The 25,331-nt window shown below is 49.5% G+C and overlaps 2 protein-coding genes across 4 annotated transcripts in view; one reads left to right on the top strand and one right to left on the bottom strand.

The window, feature by feature from the left end:
- Positions 1-8,539, bottom strand: part of PACC1 (proton activated chloride channel 1) — a 37,888-nt gene extending 29,349 nt beyond the window's left edge. The window contains exons 1-2 of one of the 3 annotated variants that reach the window (XM_026001078.2): positions 8,336-8,539; positions 4,005-4,101 (exon numbers count right to left, since the gene is read on the bottom strand). In XM_026001078.2, coding sequence (XP_025856863.1) covers positions 4,005-4,101; positions 8,336-8,371 — 133 coding nt within the window. In that variant the 5' untranslated portion in view covers positions 8,372-8,539. Of the gene's footprint in view, positions 1-4,004; positions 4,102-7,568; positions 7,771-8,335 lie in introns of those variants that run through there. The other 2 variants (XM_072733319.1, XM_072733317.1) reach the window with 2 other exon arrangements.
- Positions 8,540-14,595: 6,056 nt separating this feature from the next.
- Positions 14,596-25,161, top strand: NENF (neudesin neurotrophic factor). Its single transcript, XM_072733316.1, has 4 exons — positions 14,596-14,812; positions 23,057-23,117; positions 23,882-23,985; positions 24,847-25,161. Exons 1-4 carry the CDS (start codon positions 14,630-14,632, stop codon positions 25,021-25,023), a joined length of 525 nt encoding a protein of 174 aa, XP_072589417.1. The 5' UTR covers positions 14,596-14,629; the 3' UTR covers positions 25,024-25,161.
- Positions 25,162-25,331: the final 170 nt, after the last annotated feature.

Genomic DNA, 25,331 nt, shown 5'->3' with positions numbered 1-25,331 from the left:
CTACTTTTCTCATCACCAACCCTCCACTCCAGCCACACCATGCTACCCACTGTTTCCAACATGCCCTATTTCTATCCTGCAGGACGTCTACATGGTCATGCATGCCATCCCTCCTCCCTGGCCAGCCCCTTCTTTTCCACCTACCAATCTGCCCTCCTCAGTTCAATCCCGCTTCCTTCATTAACCCGCCCCTCTCCATTCATTCCTGAATCACCTGTCTCTACCATTTCCTGGACCCTCAACCATTCATTCTAGTTGCTCGGATGAGATACGTTCCTGTTCCAAAGCCCCACATCCCCCTGAGGGTACAAATAAACACTGAGCACCCACAGGTACTCTGCTAGGCATCAGAGCTACAATAAAGGGAAGAAAAGACAAAAATTCTGGGATTGCCTCACAGAACTCGGGGGCAGGCCCAAGGGGTTGGTAACGACTAATTAAAGAATTATATTCAAGGGGTGCCTGGGTAGCTCAGCTGGTTAAGGGTCTGACTCTTGATTTCGGCTCAGTTCATGATCTCAGGGTTGTGAGATCAAGTCCTGCATCAGGCTGTGCACTCAGCAGGGAGTCTGCTTGGGATCCTCCCTCTCCCTTTGCCTCTGCCCCTCCCCCAGCTCGGGTATGCTCTCTCTCTCAAATAAATAAATTTTTAAAAAAAAGTTATATTCAATAAATGTGCTCTTTCAACTGTGCTAAATTCACAAAGGAAAAATACTGAGCATCAGGAAGGCACAGGGCAGGGAGAAAAGGCCCTCATTAGTTGTTCAGGACAGGCTCTGCAGGAGGAGGGTAAGTTCTTCTTTAGGTAACCTGCCTTCTCTCGCTACATGTCCAGAGTTCCTGGAGGTAGGCCCTGCTTCATTGGCCCTCTTAGTGCTCTTAGCACATGGCATAACAGGTGAAGGAATCCGTGAGTGACTCTGGTACAGGAAGGGGAGGATTCTGGAGCAGGAAAGCATATCATCCGGAAACTAAACAGACCAGGAAACAGCCCTGGGTTCAAATCCCAGCCCTGCCACTCATAAGCTCTGAGCATATTATTTGACCTCTCCATGCCTCAAAACTAACCATCTCCTCACAGAGTGGCCGTGAAGACTCTGTGTAAGTATATATGCAAAGCCCTATGCAGGCCTAGTACATGAAAGCACCCAATAAACAAATGGTGGCTACTGGCATCCTTATCATTATTTGTATTATTGTTAGAGGACTCAAAGGCAGGAAATGAGCTCTGAGAGTCATAGATTAGGTTATCAAATTTGGGCCAACTCACTACTGAGACTTCTTCTGAGTCTGGATTTTCTATGGTCTACAAAGGCAATGTGCCCAGGAGGGTTTCCCTGAAAGCACGCAAGGCTCTTGCCGGTCCATGATCTCCCCAAAACTTGCTCTGCTTGAGGTCTGGTTTCCTGTTCTGACTGACTTCACACTTTAAGGCCCCAGGAATCTGAGGAAAAAGAGAAGCTAAGGCCAAAGGTCATAATGGCCACTTCCTAGTTTGCCTGGCACTTATCTATAAAAGGAAACACAAAAGAACGCTTCACCCTTCCAAATCTGGCCGCTCTCTTCTGCTGGCTGTCTCCATCCATCCTCCCCCGAATGGGGGCAAGAGGGTAGTGCAGGGTACAGCAGGTGAAATAACAGCCTGCCAAAGACGCCCAAGTCCTGTTTCTTAGAACCATACATATGTCAAGTTACATGGCAAAGAGAAATTAAGGCAGCAGGTGGGATTAAAGCTGCCACGCACCTGACTGTAACACAAGGACATGTTCCTGGGTTATCCAGGTGAGTCCAATGCAATCACAGCGTTCTTCAAACGTGGAAGAGGAAGCAGAAGTCAGTGTCAGAATGATATAGGAAAGACTCAACTGGCTACCAGTGGCTTTGAAGATGGAAAAAGGGCCATGAGCCAAGAAATGTGAGCAGCCCCTAGAAGCTTGAAAAGGCACTGAAATGGATTTTCCCCTAGAGCTTCCAGAAAGGAATTCAGTCCTGCTGAAACCTTAATTTTAGCCCAGTGAGACCCATTTTGGACTTCTGCCCTCCAGCGCTGTAAGATAATAAATCTCTGTTGTTTTAAGCCACTAAGTTTGTGGTAATTTGTTATAGAAACAACAGAAACTAATACACAGAGCTAATGCAAATAAATACGAATGTACTGTTCTCTCCCTGGGGCTTTAGGGCTTCAGAGGCAATGCCTAGAGTCAGAGTGGGGGCAGCCAGTAAATGCTACTACCTTTTACGCAACAGGCTTTAATAAAAGGATGCTTAAAATACTTCTTAAGAGGCACTGGTGCAGTAGAAAGAGTTTGAGGGCAGGCGGAGCTTGATCCAGTTTATCAGCTATGTGAGTTTTCCATACTTTCCTTAACTCCCCTGGGCCTCAGGTCCTCATCCATCAAAATCAGGATGACCACCCCACAGGAGGTGAAAGTTACAAAAATTAAATGGGGCCCTGGGAATGACAGAGCTTGGCCCCAAGGAAGCAGTCAGTAAACAGCTACTCTTCCAGCCTCCTTCCTTCTACAAAGTCTCAAGGATTAGGCACACTCACAGAATGTCCTAGCTCATTCCTCTCCCTTATAGATGCAAAGATAGAGGAGCAGAAGCCCATCTCCTTCGACCTACCCAAGAAGTTGGGAGTCAGGCTGAGGCTCCATACACTCATTTATTCAACAGATCTTTATCATAAGGCCAGAGCTAAGGTGGCAAGCAAAACGGACTGGTCTCTACCTTCATGGAGCTTACATGCCAGCAGAACCGACGTTCATCAAGTGCCAGGCAAACAAATACACGGTCCCATCACGGATAGATGGCTACAAGGGAGAGGTGCGCAGGCCGTGAGGGACGAGATCAGAGGGTGGATGCGATCTAACCAGGACGATCTAACCAGGACGTCAGAGATGCTTTGTGGAAAACAGCAGAGGAGCTAAGAGCTGAAGGATGATTAGCGTTAACTAGATGACACAGGGATAAAACAAAAAGGCCCGATGGTGAGGGTAAAGCCTAAATAAAAGAAGGCCAGCATGGCTGGGGGGTAGAGAGAAAAGGGGAAGAAGGGAAGGAAGGGGAAGAAAAGAGTTCTCTGGTTTGACTGGCTGGGTGATGGGTTCCATTCCCCAAAACAGGAAACACTGGAAGAGGGCCGTGCTGGAGGCGAGGGGGGGTGGTGGATCATGAGGTCAGTTGCGGTTGTACGGGGTTTAGGTTTAGGGTACCTCTGGGACGTCTCAGCAGAGCTAGCGCCTGGGCATTTGGATATATAAGATACGTAAGTTTGGAGTTTACATGGAACCTCTGGGCTGGGAGTGTAAACCTGGTGTCACATGTGAGCAAACAGTGGTGGAAGCAGAGAAGGGGCCTGGGTAGGACGGCCTACTAGAGAGACAAGGAGGCCTCTGACAAACATTTAACACCCAAAAGCTGGAAGGTGACTGCAAAGGCAGCTGCAAGGAGCAGGTCTGGGAAGCAGAGTGTCACATCACATATGAGAGCACAGTGTATCCAGGAGGAAGAAGTGGTCAACATTATCCAACATTACCATAAGATTCCGTAAGACGCCACCTGACTGATGGGACCCTGCTTGCCCAGCTAGGTGACAATACTGGGGAGACCTGATGTCCAGGAGGTGAGGCCTATTAGATATTCTCCCTGGGAAGTGACTCAGATATTAAGAAGTTCAACTGTTACCTGCTTCCTAAGGAAAAACAAACATCAGAGCAGAGACCTGTTGAATCCAATGGCCTGGCCTCAGGAACTGGCTCAAACCAGAGTACAGGAAAGAGCAGATACTGGCCTGAACACATCCCCTGTCCCAAGGCTGGTTAAATATGTATAGCTTTAAAACTAGGGCAATACTTGAGACCTGACACCGGGGCGCAGGGCAGGGGGCTCCTCCTCTTCCGCAGGTACCCAGCTGGCAAGGCGCCTGGACTGGAGCCTCCCACTGAAGCAACAGCAGAGCCCTGCTTTCCAGCCCTTCTGCCCCCAGCACTGAATCCACTTACCTGGTAAGACTCCTGGACCTTGGACTCTGTCCGTCTCCTTTTCCTGCTCGTCTGCTCGCTCTGAGTTCTCAACCACCTGATCCAACTCCTCACTCAGCTAAAGGGGGAAACAAAGAGGGCAAACCGGTCAGCTATAGCAGCCTTGCTGGTCGGGACTGGAATGAGAAAGCAGAAACTGCCTTTCAATTGTCACACACACACACCACGATGTAGGGTGTGTTATACCAATTCTACAGATGAGGACACTGAAGCTCAGAAAGTCACGTAACTTCCTGTATGCTGGGTTCCCAGGGCTGCTGTAACAAAGCACCATGGGCTGCAAGGCTCAAAATAACAGAAGTTTATTCCCTCACGGTCCCGGAAACTAGAGATCTAAAATCAAGGTGTTGGCTGGGTTGGTTCCTTCCGAGGGCTGTGAGGAAGAATCTTTTCCATGGCACTCTCCTAGCTTCTGGTAATGGTGGGCAAGCCTCAGCGTTCCTTGGCCTGTAGATGCATCTCATCTCCAATCTCTGCCTCCATCTTCACACGGAGTCTCTGTGTCTCTGGTCTCCACACGGTCATCTTCTTACAAGGACACCATATTAGATTGGGGCCCACTCTATTCCAAAATGACCTCATATTAACTAATTACATCTACAATGACCCTATTTCCAAAGAAGGCCATTTTTTTAGGTACTAGGGGTTAGCACTCCCCACATATCTTCTTGGAGGGACATAATCTAACCACAACACTTTCCATGGCTATAGAGCCAGAAGTCAAATCCAAGTTGGTCTAGTTCCAAAGCCTATGATCTTAACGGCTTCCCAGAGGAGGAGGAAACGCAGCTAAGAGTCTGCTGAGAGAGAGGAGGAAACTGCAGTTGGTAGCAGGGCTCTGCAGGACTCTGGCTCATGTCCACCGACTCAGGCTGCAAACGACAGAGCAAAATGGGGAAGGCAGTCCATTCCAGAGATAGATGCTGATTAACAGCCTGGTGGTAGGCAACTTCAACCTCCCCTCATCAGTGTTCTCACCTGCCAAATGGGGGAAACACCACTGAGAAGGGGGGGGCGGGGGGTGTCTGTGGGTGGCTCAGCAGTCGGGCACCTGCCTTCAGCCCAGGGCGTGATCCTGGAGTCCCAGGATCGAGTCCCACATTGGGCTCCCTGCATAGAGCCTGCTTCTCCCTCTGCCTGTGTCTCTGCCTCTCTCTCTCTCTCTCTTACTCTCTCTCTCTCTGTGTGTGTGTCTCTCATGAATAAATAAATAAATAAATAAAATATTTTTAAAAAAGAGGATAGAGGGCAAAAAGGATACAATGATAACCAACAATTCTTGCAGCATTGAGGAGGAAGGCAAAGGAGGTCAAGACAAGAATTTAGGGGACCTATCAATGATTGGGAGAGGGGGGAAGGGGATCACTTTCCTAAGCATTTTCTTAGGTTCGCAGTGTCAACACTTAACGTATCAAAAATTTTTCAATAAAATTAATCTCTGAGAGACTTGGATTAAAATAAAACTCTTACGTATCTACTATATTTCCATCTCTCCCTCTTTTTTTTTTTTTTTTTAATTTTACTTCTACAACTCCGATACTGGGAGTCCCATGATCTACCAACTGAGTCAGCCAGGCGTCTCCATCTTCCTTTCTATGCCTCCACTGCTGCCCCTTAGAATCAAGTAAAACCTCCAGTTTAAAGACTTCTAAGTTCACAAGAAAACCAACAAGTGGGAGAGGGCTGGTAGGCTGGGGAAGACGCCATGAGATACAGGCAGTGGGAGCACTGCAAGAGGTTTCAGGAGCTCTCCTGGACAAATAAAGGATGTCAGTTCTGGGAAGGCCCAGAGTTCTTTGATCCAAGTCTCACCCAGTTTGGCCCAACCCAGTTTCCTTCCTGACTACATGCAGCCATAATAAGCCCACTCCTTGCCTGCCCCATCCCCAAAGCCAAAATCTCCCTTCAGCAAAGAAACGTTAACTCAGAGCTAGGTCCACTCTCAGAAGGATCCAGGCTAGATAGATGCAGGCCACTCTCTGGGAGGCCTCCTTCTTCTGAAGAAGGCAAGAGACAGGGACTTCAAAACAAGCCACTGAAGAAGGTAAGGGGGAGGGTCCTTCCAGTGTCTTCCATCTTGGAGTGCCCCCAAATAGAAAGTTGACTCCACCTTTGGCTTTGCCATAGCAGGATAACTACTCATATTTTAATAAGCATTTTGGGAGCCCTGCTAGGGAAGGAGATACTGCAGGTTATGTATGGATGGCGAGCAACGTGGTCCTACAAACCAGGACCCCAAAGCTCCCCAGAAGCAGGAGCTACCCACGTCCTGTTAACAAGAGCCATCGTTCACTGAGGGGTCACTCCCCGCCAAGCACTGAGCTAAGCACTTTCCATATACCAACTCACTGGTATATGAGATAAGGACTATCACTATCTTCCTCTGCAAATAAAGAAACCCAAGGCTCAGGAAAGTTAAGTGATCTGACAGATGGCCAGAAGCAGAGCCAGAATAAGAACACAGACTTTCTGACTTCAAAACAGTATTTATCCACTATGCTCTACTTCCTGTAAACCTAAAAACTTTCAGAGGAAAGACACACTCTTTCCTCAGAATTCCCTCACTGTCTAGGGTATAGAATCTAGGAGCCCACAGAATCCACAACACTGGTTAAAATTCATCTGGTTTCTTTTGGATAAAGGAGAGAGTAGGAAAAATACAGAAATTTGTCCCAAAGTCAGATTCCAAACCAAGTCCTGTACTAAAAATTAGCAAGTTTTAGGTAAGTCCCAGCTGCCTTCAATCCCAACTAAGCCATCTGCTTTCTCTAATCCAGAGTATTATTTACAAAGGGAGGAACGTACATCAATATTGGTCAGTATTGATCAATATGGCAGGAAGTACAAACGAGCAAGATCCGCAAAATGCTAGTCTGATCTGGGAAGTCAGTCTCTGTGGAGCGTGGGGCACTTAAGATCCCTCCCCGAGTAATAGTGGGGGAGGGGGGAGGGCAGGGATTTTAACCAATGGAGTTTGAGAGCAAGTTAAAGAAATGGTGTGAGAAAGGGGAAAAAGGGACAGGAAAGCAGGTGCACGTTGGTAAACGGTGAGTTTCCAGCATGGTTTGAATATAGGTGGGTGAGAAGATAATCCAACATACAGCTCTGAGCTGTGCAGCTTTGAAAGCTGCTAAGAAGTCTGGACTGTTGGGGCAGCCTGGGTGGCTCAGTGGTTTAGCACCTGCCTTCGGCCCAGGGCATGATCCTGGAGACCCGGGATTGAGTCCCACGTCGGGCTCCCTGCATGGAGCCTGCTTCTCCCTCTGCCTGTGTCTCTGCCTCTCTTTCACTCTCTCTCTCTCTGTCTCTCATTAATAAATAAATAAAAGAAAAGAAAAGAAAAAAGAAGTCTGGACTGTTGCGGGTAGATCAAGGCAAGGCCAGCATCAGGGGTCTATTAAAAGGGATGTGGTAGGATCATGGCAGGGCCTCAAAACAAACCTGCACAGCATGGAAGACACCAAAGGGAGAGGTGGTAACACACAGCATCTCTCAGGTGGCCGGAGCAGACATAAGGACACAAACCTGAGGGCCGAAGATGTGGAACTGACCCAACTTGCAAGTGAGGGGACCACCGCGCGGGCCACGGGGGAAGATGATCACCAGAGATGACCAGGGTGTAAGGCCAGACAAGAGGTGGAGAGCAGGTCACTAGTTCCAGGGAGCCAGGAGGTCGGCGGGAAAGCTGGAACCCGTAGCTCAGGACCAACAAGAAAGAGACAAAGAGCTGGAAAAGTGATAGTAAAAGTACTGGGAGGAGGCGGTTGAGGGCTGGTGAGAAAACCCGAGCACAGCGCGGAGCCCCTGGGTGGCGGGGGCGAAGGCACCTTTCCAAAGTCGCGCGGCCCCCGAACAAGCCCTGCTTATTCCCGGCACGTACACCTGCAAGGGGCCGCGAGGCCCTGGGCTAGCAGAGGGGCTGATACCCCGGCACGTCCGCTGCAGCCGGGAGCGGGGCGCCGGTGCCTCCACTTGTTGCAAAGCACAGCCGAGGTCAAGGCCGGCGCGCCGCAGCCCGGGCAGCCCGGGCCCGACGCCGCTTTAATCATTCACCTGCCGGTTACGGGTCGCGGCTCCGGGGCCCGGCTCCATCCCGCGCCCGCGGCATCCGGGGGAGGCTCGGCGTCCCGCCTCCTTCCCGCTCCGCGGCTCCTCCGCACGCGGGGACCCCCCCCCCCCCCCGCACTCCTCGGAGAGCGCGCTCGACCCGCCGCGACCCCCCCGCCCCGCCCCCGGGACCCGGCTCCCGAGCCCCACGACAAACTTTGCTTCGCCGCCCCATTGCCTCGTACCTCCTGGTAGGATGTGGAAAGCTCCTGCCGGATCATGGCACTGACCCGAGCCGAGGCACCCCCGACACCGCTGCGGCCCGGGAGAAGCCGCGGGGCGAGCACCGCGACCGCAGCCTCCCGAGCTGCCGGCTCCGCGAGGCGAAACCGGTTCGGAGGTGCGGCCCGGAGACCAGGCGGGGCGGCCCTCCGCGCCTGCGCCTCGCTCCCGCTGGAGCCGCGAAGGACGCCGGGAAATGTAGTTCTGGGCGAGAGGCGCCTCTCGGCCACCCCGGAGCGGCACAGCCTGAGCCGCGTTTAAGCCGAGGGTATTCTAGAAGGCACGTGCTCTCTCTCCATCTCTCACTTCCTCTGTTTGTTGGAGGAGGAGGGACGGAGGAAATGAGTGGAAGTGCAATAAAGAGGTCAAGTCAGATATGTGGGAGAGCCTAATCTATAACTGCAAGAGGCAGCCTGGTGGTTTATAACCACTAATAAATGTGTGCAGGGCACTTTTTATCTTACAAAGCACTTTCACTCATATTATTCCCTCGATCCTGCAAGGAACTGTGTGAGCCGGACATCTTTCTCCCTGTTTTACAGATGGGGAAACTGAGGAACCTCGTTTCAGAAAGGATTTGGGAAGGGCAGCAATGAAGTTTTGGTGGTGGTTGTTTTTGTTTTTGTTTTTGTTTTGAAGTGAAGGTTATTTAATCCAGGAATGGACTCTACAGGATCCAAGTGCTTTTCATTATTCCTAGGGCAGACACTTGGAGTCAGGATCCCTCTGTTCTTGGCCAGGCCCCCAGCCTCTCTACCGCAGGTCTTTTTTTTTTTTTTTTTTTTTTAATCTTTTTTTTTTTTCTTTTAAGAGCACTGCTTTATTTATTTATTTATGATAGTCACAGAGAGAGAGAGAGGCAGAGACACAGGCAGAGGGAGAAGCAGGCTCCGCGCACCGGGAGCCTGATGTGGGATTCGATTCCTGTGGGATTCGATTCCGGGTCTCCAGGATCACGCCCCGGGCCAAAGGCAGGCGCCAAACCGCTGCACCACCCAGGGATCCCTACGGCAGGTCTTGTAGTACCCTCCTCTCTTTGCCTAAACGGTGCCCTGCTCACAGGGCCTTAATGAGCCTAAACAGATCATGCAACAAAACCCCAAAGCGCTGTTCCCTGCAGCAGAAGCCTTCTGTCCTGAACATGGTGGAGAATATGGTGTTTGCCTTGTAGCCCAGTAGATCTGAGGATGGCATCTTCCAGTCCTCCCACTGCCTGAAGGGCTATTCTGTGTGGCCACCCCGGGCTGATTAGTGGTGAGGCAAATAGAGGTCGCTTATGCTTTGGTGAATGCTACTCTGTGTTCTGGCAGCTGCAGCTCTGCAACGCCCTGCATGCAGGCCACTTGGGGCCCCTTCCCTCCTCAGCGGCAACCACAGTAGCACCAACCACATCAAAGCCCCCTGGACCTCCAGATCATTAATAGTGGGAGGCCTCCCTCCCCTCTTCTGACCACCCTCCCCATCCTGGGTTCCTAGGTCTTGCATCTTTAATGGGACTGTGTATATATTTATAGCCCCTAACATATTGAAGGTGCTCAACAGTGTTCAATTTATGAATGGAACACTTATTCCAGCCATCTAACTGTTGTTTGTAAATACAAATGACAACAAGCAACTCATCAAATTCCTAGCCATATTAATACAGTTTGGTTGATAGAATGGGTCACATAATCATAGATTTTTAGAGCTGGAAGGAACCGGAAAAATCTACTTCAGCCCTATCATTCCTTTCTACTCTTTGTTGCTGTGGCCAAACTAGGAAAGTACAGAGTCCCACCTTTGAAGGAGATACTGGTGCAACAACATTTAACATGGTTTTACAAATACAGCACTGGGCACTGGGATAGAGAAACAAATGGAATACTCTCAGGTCTTTGTCCTTCTGGCTCTTCCATGCCAGAATGGAGAAACCATGAACACATAAATAGAATTTTCTGTATTAGCTTTTCCTAAATCCTTTCCTCCCTTTCTTTTATGAGCACATACGCATCGATCAGGCTTTCATCCTCTCCACTCCACAGAGATATGCTTGTCAAGGTCACAAATGACCTCAGAGTTGTCAAATCAGATGTCCATCTCCCTATCCTCCTCTTTTCTAATTTTTTTTTAGTATAGTTGTAACACAATGTTACATTATTTTGAGCTGCACAACAGAGTGATTCAACAAGTTTATAGGTTGTGCTGTGCTCACAAGTGGAGCTACCATCTGTCACCATACAATGCTATTATAATATCATTGATTATATTCCCTATACTGTGCCTTTTATTCCAGTGGCTCATAAGTTCCATAACCACATCTCTCACTCCCCTTCCCCCATTTTGTCCATCCCCTCTAGCAATCATCAGTTTGTTCTCTGTATTTATAGGTCTGATTCTGCTTTTTCTTTGTTCATTTGTTTTTTTAACCTCTTTCTTGGTCTGCCAGCGGCATTGGCCTCAGCCGCTCCTCAGCTCCCTGTCTCCTTTCCTCCTCTGGCTTCCAGGACCCCAGATGCTCCCATTTTGCCTCCTGTCTCACTCACTGCTCTCTCTCCAGGCTCCTTTGCTGTCTCTCCCCATCCACTCAATTCTCCAAGATGGCATTCCCAAGCTAGGGCTCTGATCTCCCTTCCACTCACTGCCTAGGGGAGAGTGAAATGGGCTCCTCTCTAGTCTCATGGTTTGAATTACCATCTGTATCCCAAAGATTCTTGTTATGGGTTGAATTGTGTTCTTCAAAAAGATATGTTGAAGTCCTAACCCTTGGTATCTCAGAATGTGACCTCATTTGGAAATAGATTGTTGTAGACATGCTAGATACAATGAGATCATACAAAGTAAGGTGATCCCTTCATCTGTTATGACTCAGGTCTTTACATAAAGATGGAAGATGATAGGAAGATGGACACACAGGGAGAATGCCCTGTTACAGCAGAAGCAGAGATCACAATGATGCGTCTCCCAACCAAGGTGGGTTTAACTATTCAACTGCTGCTTACCGATGAAAACGCATTTTTCACAGAGGGCAGAGACTGGCCCTTGGCTGGGTTTCCACTGAATTTAGTTAAGAGGAAGCATTGCTCGGAGATTGGAGGGGGTCAGGACAAGAGAGAAGCCAGGGTTCTTCTTTTCCTGGCTCCCTGTTTCTAGAAGTTTCCCTTCCATGGCTCCAGCCCCTGATGCAAAGGCTTTTTGTGGTTCTAGCTGGTGACCCAGGTCCCCAGACTCTAATACTACCACCCTCTCCCTTCTAAGGGTAGGATGATGTTAACTTTCCTGCTGTTTCTAATCTTCTGGTTACCTCAGGGATTCTTCTCAGCCTCTTTCAGCCCCTGTGCAACCAACTGTCTGATTAAAAATCATTCTGTTTGGGACATCTGGGTGGCTCAGTCAGTTAAGCGTCTGACTCCAATTCAGGTCGTGATCCTAGGGTCCTGGGATCAAGCCCCACATCGGCTCCCTGCTCACAGGGAGCCTGATTCTTCCCTCTCTTCCCAGCTCATGCTCTCTCTCTCTCTCTCAATAAATATATAAATAAAATATTTTTAAAAAAACAAATCATTCTGTTTCTCTTAGAACATTCTGTATTCTCTTTGCAGGTGACTGATTCATTTGGGAAGACGAATCTGGGTTCAAGTAGGAAAGGGCAATCAGAGGAATGCCTAGAAAAATCCAAGGGCATATATGAGCATGCTATTAAATCCTAGACTTATACTCAGTATCCCAGAGAGGGGAAGCTAGATCTGATCAGTAGAAATTATACGGAGTATCTTCTGGCTCAAAGAAATTACTAACAAATAGAACTGTAGAGAGAAAGGGCTCAAGCAAAGAAGCAGCACACTATATGGCAGGGACATTATTAAGGAGCATGATGCATCAGGAAGGGGATGATATTCTATTCAAGGGCTTAGAAGGGCCTCTTCTTACCTGAAGATCCTGTGACACAGTGTAACATAGATTCTGCACGCTGCAGCTTACACGGACTTTCACATCCATTATCATTTTTGGTTTCAGCACAATTCCATCAAGGAGGCAGGTTGGTATGTTACTAATATGGAAATTAAGATTCAGAGGGTTTGTGATAGATTCTGTTCAGGTCGCTCTGTACTAGAATCTCATTCTGTAAATAAGTAAATGTATGAAAATTTGGTAGTCATTGAGGGAAGGTGTAGCCTAATGGTTAAGGGAAGATGCTGGAAGGGGGCCTGGGCTTAATTCTTGGCTCTTTCACCTATCTGCGATCTTTGCACTGTATTTAAGATCTCTGCATTTTAGTTTCATTATCTATAAAAATGAGTGATAATACTAGTGCTTCATGGAGTTAAATCAAAGATTAAATGAGTTAATACTTGTCAAAATGCTGAGCCAATGCTTGGCACATGGTAAGTCCTTCTTTGCCAGTTCTCCCACCCACAAAATGTTGGCCAGGGCCCAAGAACTCAGTCCTTGGTCCTTTCCACCTTCCTATCTACCTGCATGTCTTTGATGAGCTCATCCATTCTGTGGCTTTAAATACAACCTACATGCTAATGATCCCATGATTTTTATCTCTAGCCTGGAACTCTTCCTTCAAATCCAGACTCATATAGCCACCTGTCAATTTGAAACTTCTATTTCAATATCTACGTGTTCTCATACTGAACAAGGCTGATCTTGAGCTTCTCCTCCCAAACCTCCTCTTCTCACCATCTCTCCTTATCTCAGTAACTCCACCCTTGTGGTTGCCAAGGCCAAAACCCTCTGGGTCATCCTTGACTCTGCTCTGTCTCTCTGACCCCATGTCTCCTCTCATTTGTCAGCAAATCCTGCCAGCCACAGCTTCAAAACACATCTGCTGCTCACTACTTCCCTTGCCAGCACTCTGGTGCAAGCCACTATAACCCAGCATGGAGCCTGCTTCTCCCGCTGCCTGTGTCTCTGCCTCTCTCCCTCTCTCTGTGTGTGTCTCTCATAAATAAATAAAATCTTAAAAAAAAAAGTATTTGCTGAATAAATGAATGAAGGAATCTTTGCACAAATATTAGCTATTATAGCTTCAGTGCAGTTCTGCGCCATGCCCTACCCTTTGCAAAAATCCCATTGGGGACACAACTGGGAAAGAAAAGAAATCAGCCAGAAGTAAAAGGGAATTTTTAAAAAGACTTTTAAGTAAACTCTACACTCAGTGTGGGATGGAACTTACATACACCCCACCCCCCATCAAGAGTCTCATGTTCTACGACTGAGCCAACCAGGTGCGCCCCAGAAGTAAGAGGGAATGAATAAAGCTGGGGTCTTGGGTGATGAAGTTTTGGAATATAATTAGTGAAGTACGGAGCCGATGACCAGGAAAGAAATTTTGAGATGTCTTTGGTGCAAAATGGTGGTTTTATTAAAGCACAGTTTAGGACCCGTGGGCAGGAAGAGCTGCTGCCCCGGGCCTGTGAGCCTGGCTGATTGTAGACCTGGGAGTTGGGAGGGGTCTGGGGATAGCTTACTCTCTAAGGAGTTTTGGAAGCAAGGTTTCCAGGACCTTGAGGGGCCTAGCTATTGTTGGGAAAAGGTCACTTATTACCATCTTATAAAACCGGAATCATGAGACTCTTCAGATGTGTATTGGTGGGCCATGTGCTGGGGGGATGATTGCCAGCACGTATCCTGGGGATTTAGAGATAAAGGACATTTCTAAAGGAATTTTTACATGTTAAAGTAGACTTACAGGATCCTGGGGTCGGGCTAAGATTGCCTTCTGCCCTTAGCAAAGTATGAACATCGAGGCAGTTGAGTCTGTAGAGGAATGTCCCTCTCCCTGTTTCAAGGACTTGTCCATGTGTTTTGTCCTCAGCTAGTCCTCTGTTCCATCACTGGGTTTATACATAGATCTTCCCAGGTGGGGCTGTGTCGCCCGCGTGTCACCTGCTCAGGAGCTACTGTAACATATAGGTCGCTCTCTGGCACAGCTTCCAGCCCGTGACTGGGGAGTCAGAAACCCCGGGCAGGAGAAACCAGGCTCCCCGCCTCCAGCGGCGCGGCCCCGAGGGCGCGGTCCCGAGGTCCCGAGGTCCCGAGGTTCCGGGGCGGCGGGGCGGCGGGGCTGGTGGGCACCGGCCCCGCCTCCCTGCCCCGCGGGCCCCGCCCCCATAAGACCACGCCCCCATAAGACCACGCCCCCGGCCCGCCCACGCCGAGGGCCCCGCTCCAGGTAGCCCCGCCCCCAGGCCACACGGGCCCCGCCCCCCGGCAGCCCCGCCCCCGGCGGCCCCGCCCCCCCGGCCACCCGGCCCGGCTCCGCGCGCACCATGGCGGGCCCCGCGCCCCCGCGGCGGTGGCGGTGGCGGCGGCTGGCGGCGCTGGCCCTGCTCCTGGCGCTGGCCCCGGGGCTGCCCGCAGTTCGAGCCGGGCAGGCGCCGCGCCCCGCCGAGCAGGGGCCCCCGGTGCGGCTCTTCACGGAGGAGGAGCTGGCCCGCTACGGCGGGGAGGAGGTGAGGCGGCGGGAGGCCTCGCGGGAGGCGCGGGCCCGAGCTGGGCGCCGGTCCTGCGGGCCTCCTCTCTCCCGGCCGAAGGCCGCCCAGGGCCTCCGGGAGCCCTGGCCCCGGCCGCGAGCCCGCACACCCCGCCCGCGCGGCCCCCTCCCCCGGCGAACTGCCCCTCCCCCCCCCCCCCGGCGTTGGGCGGGGGTCCGCCCGGGAACCTCGGACCCTCAGGGGTCTTAAATGGGGGTGAGGGCGGGAGAGAGGGAAGTGGGAAGTGGGGCAGGCCCAGGGGCGATCCGGCTTCCTGCCGGGACTCCTCAAACCCACTTCTAGTGCCTGTGCTCTTGGCTGAGCTGGAGCTGGGGGTGGGGATGGAGGTGGGGGTGGGGGAGAGGAGGTTGGAGGCAGAGACAGCCATGCCCCTCCCCCCAGCACCCCCACATCGGTCAGTAGTCTGGGGGTGTCCAGGAAACTCCTCACCCCGCGTCCGTTTGGGCTGCTGGGGTCCGTGTGATGCCCAAGAAGAGCGGGAATGAGATGCTGCACGGGGGGCAGGGCCATAGCGGGCTGATGTGGGAAGAGAGGGGAGCAGTTTGGTGGGGAAATCACACACGAGGAAACTGAGGCATGCCACCAATTAGTGGTAGAACGACGAAGAGGCCCAGTGTTGTCTTGTTAAAACCCTCCAGCCTGGGCTCCCTAACCGTAAGTTGGCTAGCCCTTGGATAGACTGGGTTCGCAAGGGGGGAGGGGTTCCCAAGGGGGGGGTGCGGTCAGAAACTTGGCTCTTAGGCAGGGATGGCTGGTTTGAGTATCTCTGTAAAGAGATGTTGTTTAGAAGCCTGAGTGGAAGAGAACATAGAGGGAGGGAGACAGGGATGTGACTAGACGTTAAGGGACACATCTCTCAGGGCAGCAGGGAAGCAGATAATACAGGATCCAAGGAAAGGAGTTAACAGGCCTACTCTCCTTAGAAGGGCCTGCTGGCAAGAGCGGCTGTTGGCTGATGTCTGGAATTCCAGGGTGTTCCACACTTCCCTAATGGAGGAGGCTGGCTCAATCTGGGCTCTTTATACAGTGTATTTATGTTGAACACTGCTAAGCAGAGAGGGCCTACGTGGCCAGCTGCCAGTAAAAACCTTGGGCTCTGAGTCTCTAATGGGTTTCCCTGGGTGGAAACATCGCACACGTGTTGCTGTGTTGTGTTGCTGGTGGAAGAGTGTGCTGTGTGTGACCCCTCCTGGGAAAGACCGAGCATAAGGAAATCCGCCCATGGATTCTTTTAGACTCTGCTCGTGTCCTTTTATGATCTGGCTCTGTATCCTTCTCTAGGGGTGTAATAAATCTGAGCTGGAAGTACAACCGGATGCGAGTTCTGTGAGTCCTTCTAGTAAATCTTCAAACATGGGGGCGAACTTGGAGGACCCCCCCCCCACACACACACACACAGAACCCAAGAGAAGAGAGAGTTCAGGGTCGAGGATACTTGCCGCAACAGCTCCAGGGACTGCGGGGTGAGGATGGAGAAAAGATTTTTGGCTTTTTTATGCTGACATTATTGATTGATACTTAACTAAGGGAAGGGGAAAGGGAAACTTGAGATGGAAACAAGTTAAGGAGAGAATTGTTTTGGGTGTCTATAGGCAGAGAGAGGAAGAGTCAGGTAGGAGAGTTGAGTGCAGCTGAGTAGAGCGTGCTGTGCTCTGATCCACCCTAGATGGTTCTGGTTTATGCCTGTTGCCTGGGAAGAATTACTAATAGCACCCCCCTTCACTCTCAGAAGTGTGACTGTCTATATAATACATGATACGGTATCCTTGTTAGAGCCTTACACATTTGGATCATGCCGGGCTATGAGTCCCTGTTCGACCATGTGACTTTGGGCAAATTACTGAAGCTCTTGGCATCTCATTTTTCCCCACATCTATAAGATGCTTTTATTAGTCAGAAGTCCACCAGAAATAGAACCTATATTTGCTTTATTGCAAGGAATTGGCTTATCTAATCATGGGTGCTGGCCAGACAAGTCTGAAATCCTTTGAGCAGGCCAGAAACCCCTGGGCAGTAGCTGATGCCCCAGCCCACTGATGGGATTTCTTCATCTTCTACAGGGAAACCTCAATTCTGTTCTTAAGGCCTTTCAACTGATGCAGTTGGGCCACCCAAGATTATTCAAGATAATCTCCGTTGTGTAAAGTCAACTGATTGTAGACTACAGAGTATCTTCATAGCAACACCCAGATACTGTAGTTGCTCAGAGTTGGCACATCAAATTGACCATCATAATGGCTATCATAAGAGTTCCTACTCTATATAGGGGTTGATTGAGGATTAAATGAGATAGTGAGGGACTCCTGGGTGCCTCAGCGATTTAGTGCCTGCCTTTGGCTCAGGGCGTGATCCCGGAGTGCCCGGATCGAGTTCCACATCAGCCTTCCTGAATGGAGCCGGCTTCTCCTTCTGCCTGTGTCTTTGCCTCTCTCTCTGTGTCTCTTGCGAATAAATAAGTAAAATATTTTAAAAAAGAAAAAATGAGATGGTGATATGCAAACTGTAGGATAGGCCTGCAGTAATCTTAGCTGCTATTTTTATTAGCTTATTATTAAAGTTATAAGGAAGAGGCAGTATAACAGGTCCATAATCATTTTATGCAGTTCAAAAATCAAATAAGCTCTGAAACGAGATGGATTTGTCTTTTTCTTTGAAGATTTTATTTTTAAGTAATCTCTGCACCCAACGTGGGGCTTGAACTTACAACCCCAAGATCGAGAGTCACAGGCTCTCCCAACTGAGGTAGCCAGGTGCCCCAGAAGAGTTGTTTTTGTTTTTAATAAGTCATTTAATAGCAAAACCCTATCTGATCTTAACTCCTTTGGTGATAGAACCTTGCCAGAACTGACTCGAGTCTACTTATCATCTTTACATATTATACTTAGAGTGAATATTCATGTTCATTCTTTACTGTGGCAATATTAATATAGTTGATTTGGGGTGCTGCCTGGGACCTCCATAGGGAAGATGAGGTGACTTTGAGGATTCTCTTTGGTTCAGAGGGGATGTCATCCTCCACATTCCTAGTGCAACATGATTTTTACCATCAGAAAAATGTATTTTTCTGCCTTAATTGCATTGGAGGCTATCAAGGGCAGAGAGGGTCACCCCGCCTGCCCCCACACCCACCTGACTTCTGGGCCTGGCACAGATGTATGTATTTAACTCATATAGCACTAACTCTGTCATGCTCTATCCTAACCACCTTATTTTTTTTTAAAGATTTATTTATTTATTTATGATAGACATAGAGAGATAGAGGCAGAGACACAGGAGGAGGGTGAAGCAGGCTCTATGCCGGGACCCCGATGTGGGACTCGATCCCGGGACTCCAGGATTGCGCCTTGGGCCAAAGGCAGGCGCTAAACCGCTGAGCCACCCATAGATCCCCTCCTAACCACTTTAAAGCACCAATTCATTTAATGATGACCACAGGTCCATGGGGTAGGTGCTATTATCTCATTTTTCAGGGGAGAAGGAGGCAAGGGGAGGTTAAGTAACTTGCCCAAGGTTACACAGCAAGTGAGTTATAGAGGTGAACCAGGCGCTGCTCCCTCTGGCTTGTACAAGGGAAATGAACTACCAAGAGCCCCCCCCCCCCCCCCATGGCTTCAGGCAATGACCTGCTCCAGGGGGATAGTGGTTCTAGAAGAAGGTATCATATCAGAGTGCAAGCGTGACCAGAAATGTAGTTTAGCCTCTGGAGTGTCTTCAGTGTGATGCTGGGCCCTGAGTTGCCAAGGCCCCCTCGGCTTCATGGTTATTCCTCAGAGATAGAATTTGTCTGTGCTCAGCACCGGCTCTCCTTGGAAATCTGTGCTAAGGTGGGGAGGCGGACAGGGTGACATTTGTTTTCTGCTTTTCTAAAACTTAGTGATAGTGAAGAGCAAGACTGTACTTCCTCCAAAAGGATCGTTCTAGACAAACAAAGATAATACAGGCAGTGAAGGCTGTGGGATGGAGGCTGGTGAATAAAGAGGTGAAACCACCATCTCTAATAGTACAATCAAGTGATGGCTTGTAGACGTTTGGCCTGTGTTATGTAATACATTCTCCATCCTCCCCCTCGTACACACACAGACACACATACACAACAAAAGTTCCAGAAGACAATGCCTTTTCTTTCTATGTGTGATGCACTTCGACATTTTCTATTTTCTGTTCTATTTTAAACTTTTCTTTTTCTGCTTCATTACACAAAACTTGGTTAATAAATCACTAAATTAATCCCGTGATCCACTAATAGGTTACCGATGCCAACTGTAGTCAGAAACTAACCCGGCCTCAGATCCTAAGAGGGCCCCATTATTTCTGCAGAAGAAAATATCCGCAGCGGTTTCGCTCTTTACCAGCGAGGCCCTTTGGCTCTGTCCCCAGGCCCTGGTGCAGGGTCTGAGGCTCAGGGGCCCACCTTCCTGCCTGCACCCAGGCTCCTGACCTCTCCCTCCCAGCTGTGGGAGAGTCCCTCTTTCCTCTGCCCTGCTGCTTTCATATGCCCTTCCATGTAGTTCCCATGGCACGCTACTGGCCCTGCTTGACTCTAAGCAGGGAGGAAGGCCAGGTGGTGAGGCGAGCCCAAGACCCAGAGGAGAGAAAGGCCAGGTCTCATTCATGCAGGTGGTTCCCTGATTCCCCCTGGGTGCCTCTGACCCACCCCGTGTCTCACCTGGTGGTCCTGAATCTCGTGGATGAGTTTTCCAGGCCACCCTCACCCTCCTGGTCCCAGGCAAGTGTGTTGTCCTCGTGCTGTGTGCGCTCTGGTGGAGCAGGCCAGAGACTGGAATGAGCTTGGGTTCCAAGGCTCTAGGTTCCAGAGACTGTTCTAATTCCCTCTGTGACTCTGGGCAGGTCTCCTAATTTCCTGGCCTGGAGAGCTGCAGCTGTAACATGAAGGTGTTGGATAGATTATCTTCAAGGCTCTTTTAGTTTTAAAATTCCTCTAGAAGCCTTATTTGTCCCTTGGGAATTGCATTTTTTTTTTTTTCCTCTCTATCTTTCCTTTGGGAAGATCTCCAGTCTTCTTCCACTTGGTTATCTGATTCCTCTTTGATCTTATAACTTTCAAAATCTGGAGAAGGATCCAGGGAACTAACATTTATTTCCCCAAACTGCAACGTGCTTCATATCTCTTGCCTTGGTTAATCCTGACAATAGCCTGGTGGATACTTTCATTATCGTCCTTGTTACAGAGGAGAAAACTGAGGCACAGAGAGGGTAAGTCATTTGCCCAAGGCATCGCAGCTTATGAGTGGTGGCTCATACCCAGGCCTGTTTGACTTGAACACTTGTGCTTGGAGTCACCACTACTCCTTTGGGCTCTTGGAAAAAGGCAGACCCTCTGTGCAGACAAAAACCGAAGCATCCTTCCAGGTGGATGAGAAGGTAGGGGGCCAGGGTGTGAAGCTGGTGATGAGCATGTGTGCCTCTGTCGTGTCTGTGGACATTTCTGTTTCGGGGTCTGCATTTATGCTCCCAAGGCTTCTACTCACCCTCTACCTTCTCAGTTGCCACCCCCGGGGCCTGGAAACCATGCCTGCTGCTCTGCTGCCCACGGACACCCAGCTCCACAGGCCAGGAACTACCCCCACGCCCACCCCCAGCACACTTGAGGTTTTGATAAAGCCATTCCTCTCTGTGGAATGTCGGTAACAACATTCCTGTCTACCCCTTTGCAGGGACTTCCTCTTAGCACTTAGACCTTCAAAGTATGGTTTCATGGGGAGATAAGCAATGTAACTGTTGGAGAAATTGAGGGTGTGAGTGATAAGATGCACGAGTTTATATTTTATACGTATGTGAATGTCACGTTTATATGCCTCTTTGCACACAAAAAAGGAATAACCTATCAAAGGAAAAGCAACAGAATGAGAAATATGACAAAATGCCATGGGTAAAATTATAATATATGTTTTAAATTGAAATGATATATAACCCCATTTGATAAGCAACTGAAATCAAGATATAGATAATCACAGTGAAAGAAAGGCCGTAAAGAAAAATGCAGGCTGCTGGCTGGTGATTTTAAAAGGCCATTTACAGCAACTCTTACTGGGGCGCCTAGCTGGCTCAGTATGTAGAGCACGAAACTCTTGAACTCGGGGTTGTGCGTTTGAGCCCCAAATTGAGTGTGGAGATTACTTAAAAATAAAATCATTAAAAAAAACCAACAAGAATTAAAAGGAACACCTGGGTGGCTCAGTGGTTGAGCATCTGCCATTGGCTCAGGTCATGATCCTGGGGTCTTGGGATCGAGTTCCACATCGGGGTCCCCGCAGGGAGCCTGCTTCTCCCTCTGCCTGTGTCTCTACCTCTCTCTCTGTGTCTCATGAATAAATAAAATCGTTAAAAATAATAATAATTTAAAAATTAAAAAAAAAAACCTCTTAGTTGAAGTGGAGCAAGCGTCCGCCAAGTCAGCAGAAGTTCTGGGGACTACATGTCCGAGCTAATAGGGACTATAATAACCAGCCATTTACTGAGCTCCTGTGCTGGGCCTACCGTGTGTGCACGTACACTGTTCCCTTCAGTGTTCCTGCAAGGCCAGTGGGTGTTAACCGTATATAACGGTTAGAGAAACTGAGGCCTGCAAAGTTATGTGACAGTGAGATGTGTTTCCTTGGCCACGTTGCTTACCTCTCTGAGCCCCAGCTCCTCTTGGTTAAATGAGGTCATGAAAACACTTGGCTTTAAGCTCCACGGAGGGTGAGAGCCTAAAGGCCCCTCCCAGAGAAGACCAAGCCATGTGCTCTTAGAGATCCAGAGATTCTTGAACCCCCAGCTGCAATGCCCCCCTTTACCCCAGTCTATGAGCCGACTGGTTGGTGGCCCTGGACCTCCAGGGGGGCCAAGACAAAGGAAACCTGGGCTTGTCTGTCCAAGAACTGTGCCAGTCGCCCCAGCCCCCAGTCCACCTGGATAGAATCTAGAAAATTCTTGCTGTTTTTGTGTAATTCTCTTTGGTCAGGGATGGGGGGTGGGGGTAGGAATCTAAAGATAACATTTTATACCTACAGATATAGCAAAAAAATACAGTATAAGATTCACTTAGTCCTTTGGGGAAACAGCATTGCTTGTGTGTTTCTGGCACTGTAAATGGTTTTTTGAAGAAAAAACTGGTTAAATTTTTAACAAAAGTGATTACATCATTCATATACTTTGGTCCAGGAATTCCATATATCCCATGCTGCAAGGGAATAACTCACCAAATTATAAAGTAGCTTATAGAAAGATATTCATAATCCTTCCATATATTTATAGTTTTAAGGAATTGGAAAGAACACAAATACCCAAAATAGAAGAATAGCTAAACCAACAGGTACACAGTATGGCTAATATAAGAGACTGCTGTTTCAGTGACAACCATTTTGGTTATTTCAATACATGGGAATGTTTGTATGAAGCAATATTGCCTGTAAGAGGCAAGATATAAAATTGATCATTTAGGGGCACCCGGGAGCCTCAGCCACTTAAGCATCTGCCTTGAGCTCAGGGATGGAGCCCAGAGTGGGGCTCCTGCTCAGCGGGGAGCCTGCTTCTCCCTCGCCCTCTGCTCCTCCCCCTGCTTATGCACACACTCTTTCTGTCAAGTAAATAAAAATTTTTTAAAGATTGTGTTTATTTATTCATGAGAGACACACAGAGAGGGGCAGAGACACAGGCAGAGGGAGAAGCAGGCTCCATGCAGGGAGCCCGAGGCGGGACTCGATCCCAAGACCCCAGGATCACGACCTGAGCTGAAGGCAGATGCTCAACCGCTGAGCCACCCAGCCATCCCATAAATAAATCTTACTAAAAAATAAAATAAAATTGATCGTTTATATTGATTGCTGCATGTAGGTGCATTGACAAGGATAAAAGGAAATTTAGGCTGATTTAGAGAATTAATCATTTTACATCCTTTGAATTTTTATCTGTGCAGAGTTACTTCAGTCCCTGGGTTGTTCCCCCCCCTCCCCCAGAATGGTATTGCCATGCCCTTTGTCAGGATACTTTATCACCTTTCCAAAGTTTGGGTGGACATGACATTGGGCAGGTAGGGGCAAGCTCCTAAGAGTGACCAGCTTGCTGAGGACCCGCTCAGGCTGCTTTGTACCTTCAGCCACTGCCGTGTGCACAGCCTGTGGTGGGAAGAGATGCTACTAACTTGGGCTAGAGGAGCAAAGCTCTTGGGCTCCCCCTAACAGTTTCTCCCCTGCTTCCCAGGAGGACCAGCCCATCTACATGGCTGTGAAAGGAGTGGTGTTTGATGTCACCTCCGGAAAGGGTAAGTGGCTCGGCTTTACGAATCTTTACTTCTGGGGAGCTCTGCAGCCAGAGTGGGCACTGGATGCATGCAGAAAGGGAGGGAACGCTGGCTAGGTCCTTTACCCTCAGACTGAGTTAACAGTCTTTGTCAGTGTTGTACTACCACAGTTTTTCTAATAATGCCATGCCCCTGCTCAAGAACCTTCCATGGCTCCCCACTGCCTAATGGCATCAAATTCAAACTTGATAATTTACCACGGTTGAAGGAGTGAGAGGAAATGTGTTGCTTTGCAAGGCTCTGGGGTCATAGAACATGATGGAACATATTCATGCCATTCCATGGTTTCTCCAGTGGTGACGACAGATGATATTGTGGAGGTAGTTTTGTTGTGGTTCATTGTTTAGCTGATACCAAACAAAAGGTGTTGAATGGAAGTAGACTTGGCTTCCACCAACATTTAAGAAGACTGAACACTCTTCTTGTTTGCATTTTAAATGTTTTTAAGAGATTATTTTCATTCTGTATATATATGTATTTTTAAATCACCTCTCAGTCCAGCGTGGGTGACTTAACTCCATATTCTGAGTTAGTGGAATCCAGACAATGGCAAAGGGTGGCTTATTGGGCTTCACATCTTCACTGCTTCCCCTCTCCTTGGGCTTGGAGGCTTTTTCAGCATTGGATTGGATCTGAGAAGCCCCCGTCCCTCTGCCCTGTACAGACTCCTGCCTATTTCGCACGCACATCCAGGCTCATGTCTTCTTCCTTCTCCTCCGCTGCAGAGTTTTATGGACGAGGAGCCCCCTATAATGCCTTGACTGGGAAGGACTCCACCAGAGGGGTGGCCAAGATGTCCTTGGATCCTGCAGACCTCACCCATGACACTGTGAGCCACATTATGAGCTTCTGTTAAAATGTCCCACCCCTTTGGCCATGGCCTTTTTGACCCCTAGGCAATAGCAAAGCTTCCTAATTAGCATATTGACATTCCAGTCCTACTCAGGACCCTTCCATGACTCCCCAGTACCTACAGAGTCAAGTCTCCAAACTCTTGTGAACTGGTGATCACACTCAGTGATCTTCACAGTTTGGCTCCAGCCTGCCTTGGCAGCCCCATCCCACTTGCAGTCTGCACCCGGCACCCCCAGCCTCTTGTAGGTTTGCTGGTTGGGTCTTGGATAACCCACTCCCCAGGCCACTGAGCATGAGCAGGGTTGAGAAGCAGAGTATCCCCTCTGTTCATATTTCTTGGGAAGGAGAAAACAGCATTGGCAAAAGCCATTTCAGGGCCTCAGTAATTCTAGCAGAGGGGCTGGCACTCACGCCGACTGTGCTCAGATGAGTCAAACTCCTAAACCACAGCATTACAGAAACATTTAGGAGTCAAGGAGCGGGGAAGGTCGCATGCATCTGTACTGGGAGGGGGGCAGAGAGCCGTTAAAAGGAGGTGGGTGCAGACTGCGCAGAGTGTACCCCACCCTGCCCCTGGCCTGGTGTTGGTTGGAGTCTTGAATTCCTCCATCAGTCAAACCGCAAGCCCTGATGAGGCCAGGCCTGCCCCTGGCTCCACCGCCCTACCCACAGACACTCTTGAAAAGTCAGTTGATTAGCTGAGATACTTTTTGGCTGGCGTTAGGGGCGTGCGGGGAGGTGGGTGGGGTGGTGAGGGTCCAGTGTGAGGCACGACTGGCTCATCCCACCCCCTGCCCCATGTTGCTTGGGCTTCCACACCCACCCCCCACCCAAGACGGGCCTGACAGCTGAGGAGCTGAAATCCCTGGACGACGTCTTCAACAAAGTGTACAAAGCCAAGTACCCCATCGTGGGCTACACAGCCCGGAGGATTCTCAACGAGGACGGCAGCCCCAACCTGGACTTCCAGCCTGAAGACCAGCCCCATTTTGACACAAAAGATGAGTTTTGATGTTCTTTCTGCAGAAGCCTGTTCCTGATATGTGGGGGTGCGGGTAGGGAGACCTCATGTGCCAAATATGCAAAACAGGCCACCTGAGCCAGCCTCTGGGCTCCCCGGACCTGAATAAAGCCGATGTTGAACCCGGGACACCGAATGCCTGTTCTTGCGCTTGGCTGAGGGTTCTGTCCCCGTGGCATCCTTCCCACACACTGGCCAGATGGGGAAGGATGGCCGAAGCAGGGAGCCCTCTGGTGTCACCACTGGCTATCTGGGCAGTGGAGTTACGTGGGATTTACTTTTTCTTTAGATTTCTCTTT

Source organism: Vulpes vulpes, chromosome 13, assembly GCF_048418805.1.
Source record: "Vulpes vulpes isolate BD-2025 chromosome 13, VulVul3, whole genome shotgun sequence".
Lineage (NCBI taxonomy): Eukaryota > Metazoa > Chordata > Mammalia > Carnivora > Canidae > Vulpes > Vulpes vulpes.
Note: the sequence above shows the minus strand (reverse complement) of the source record. Positions and strands in the feature narration are given on the sequence as shown.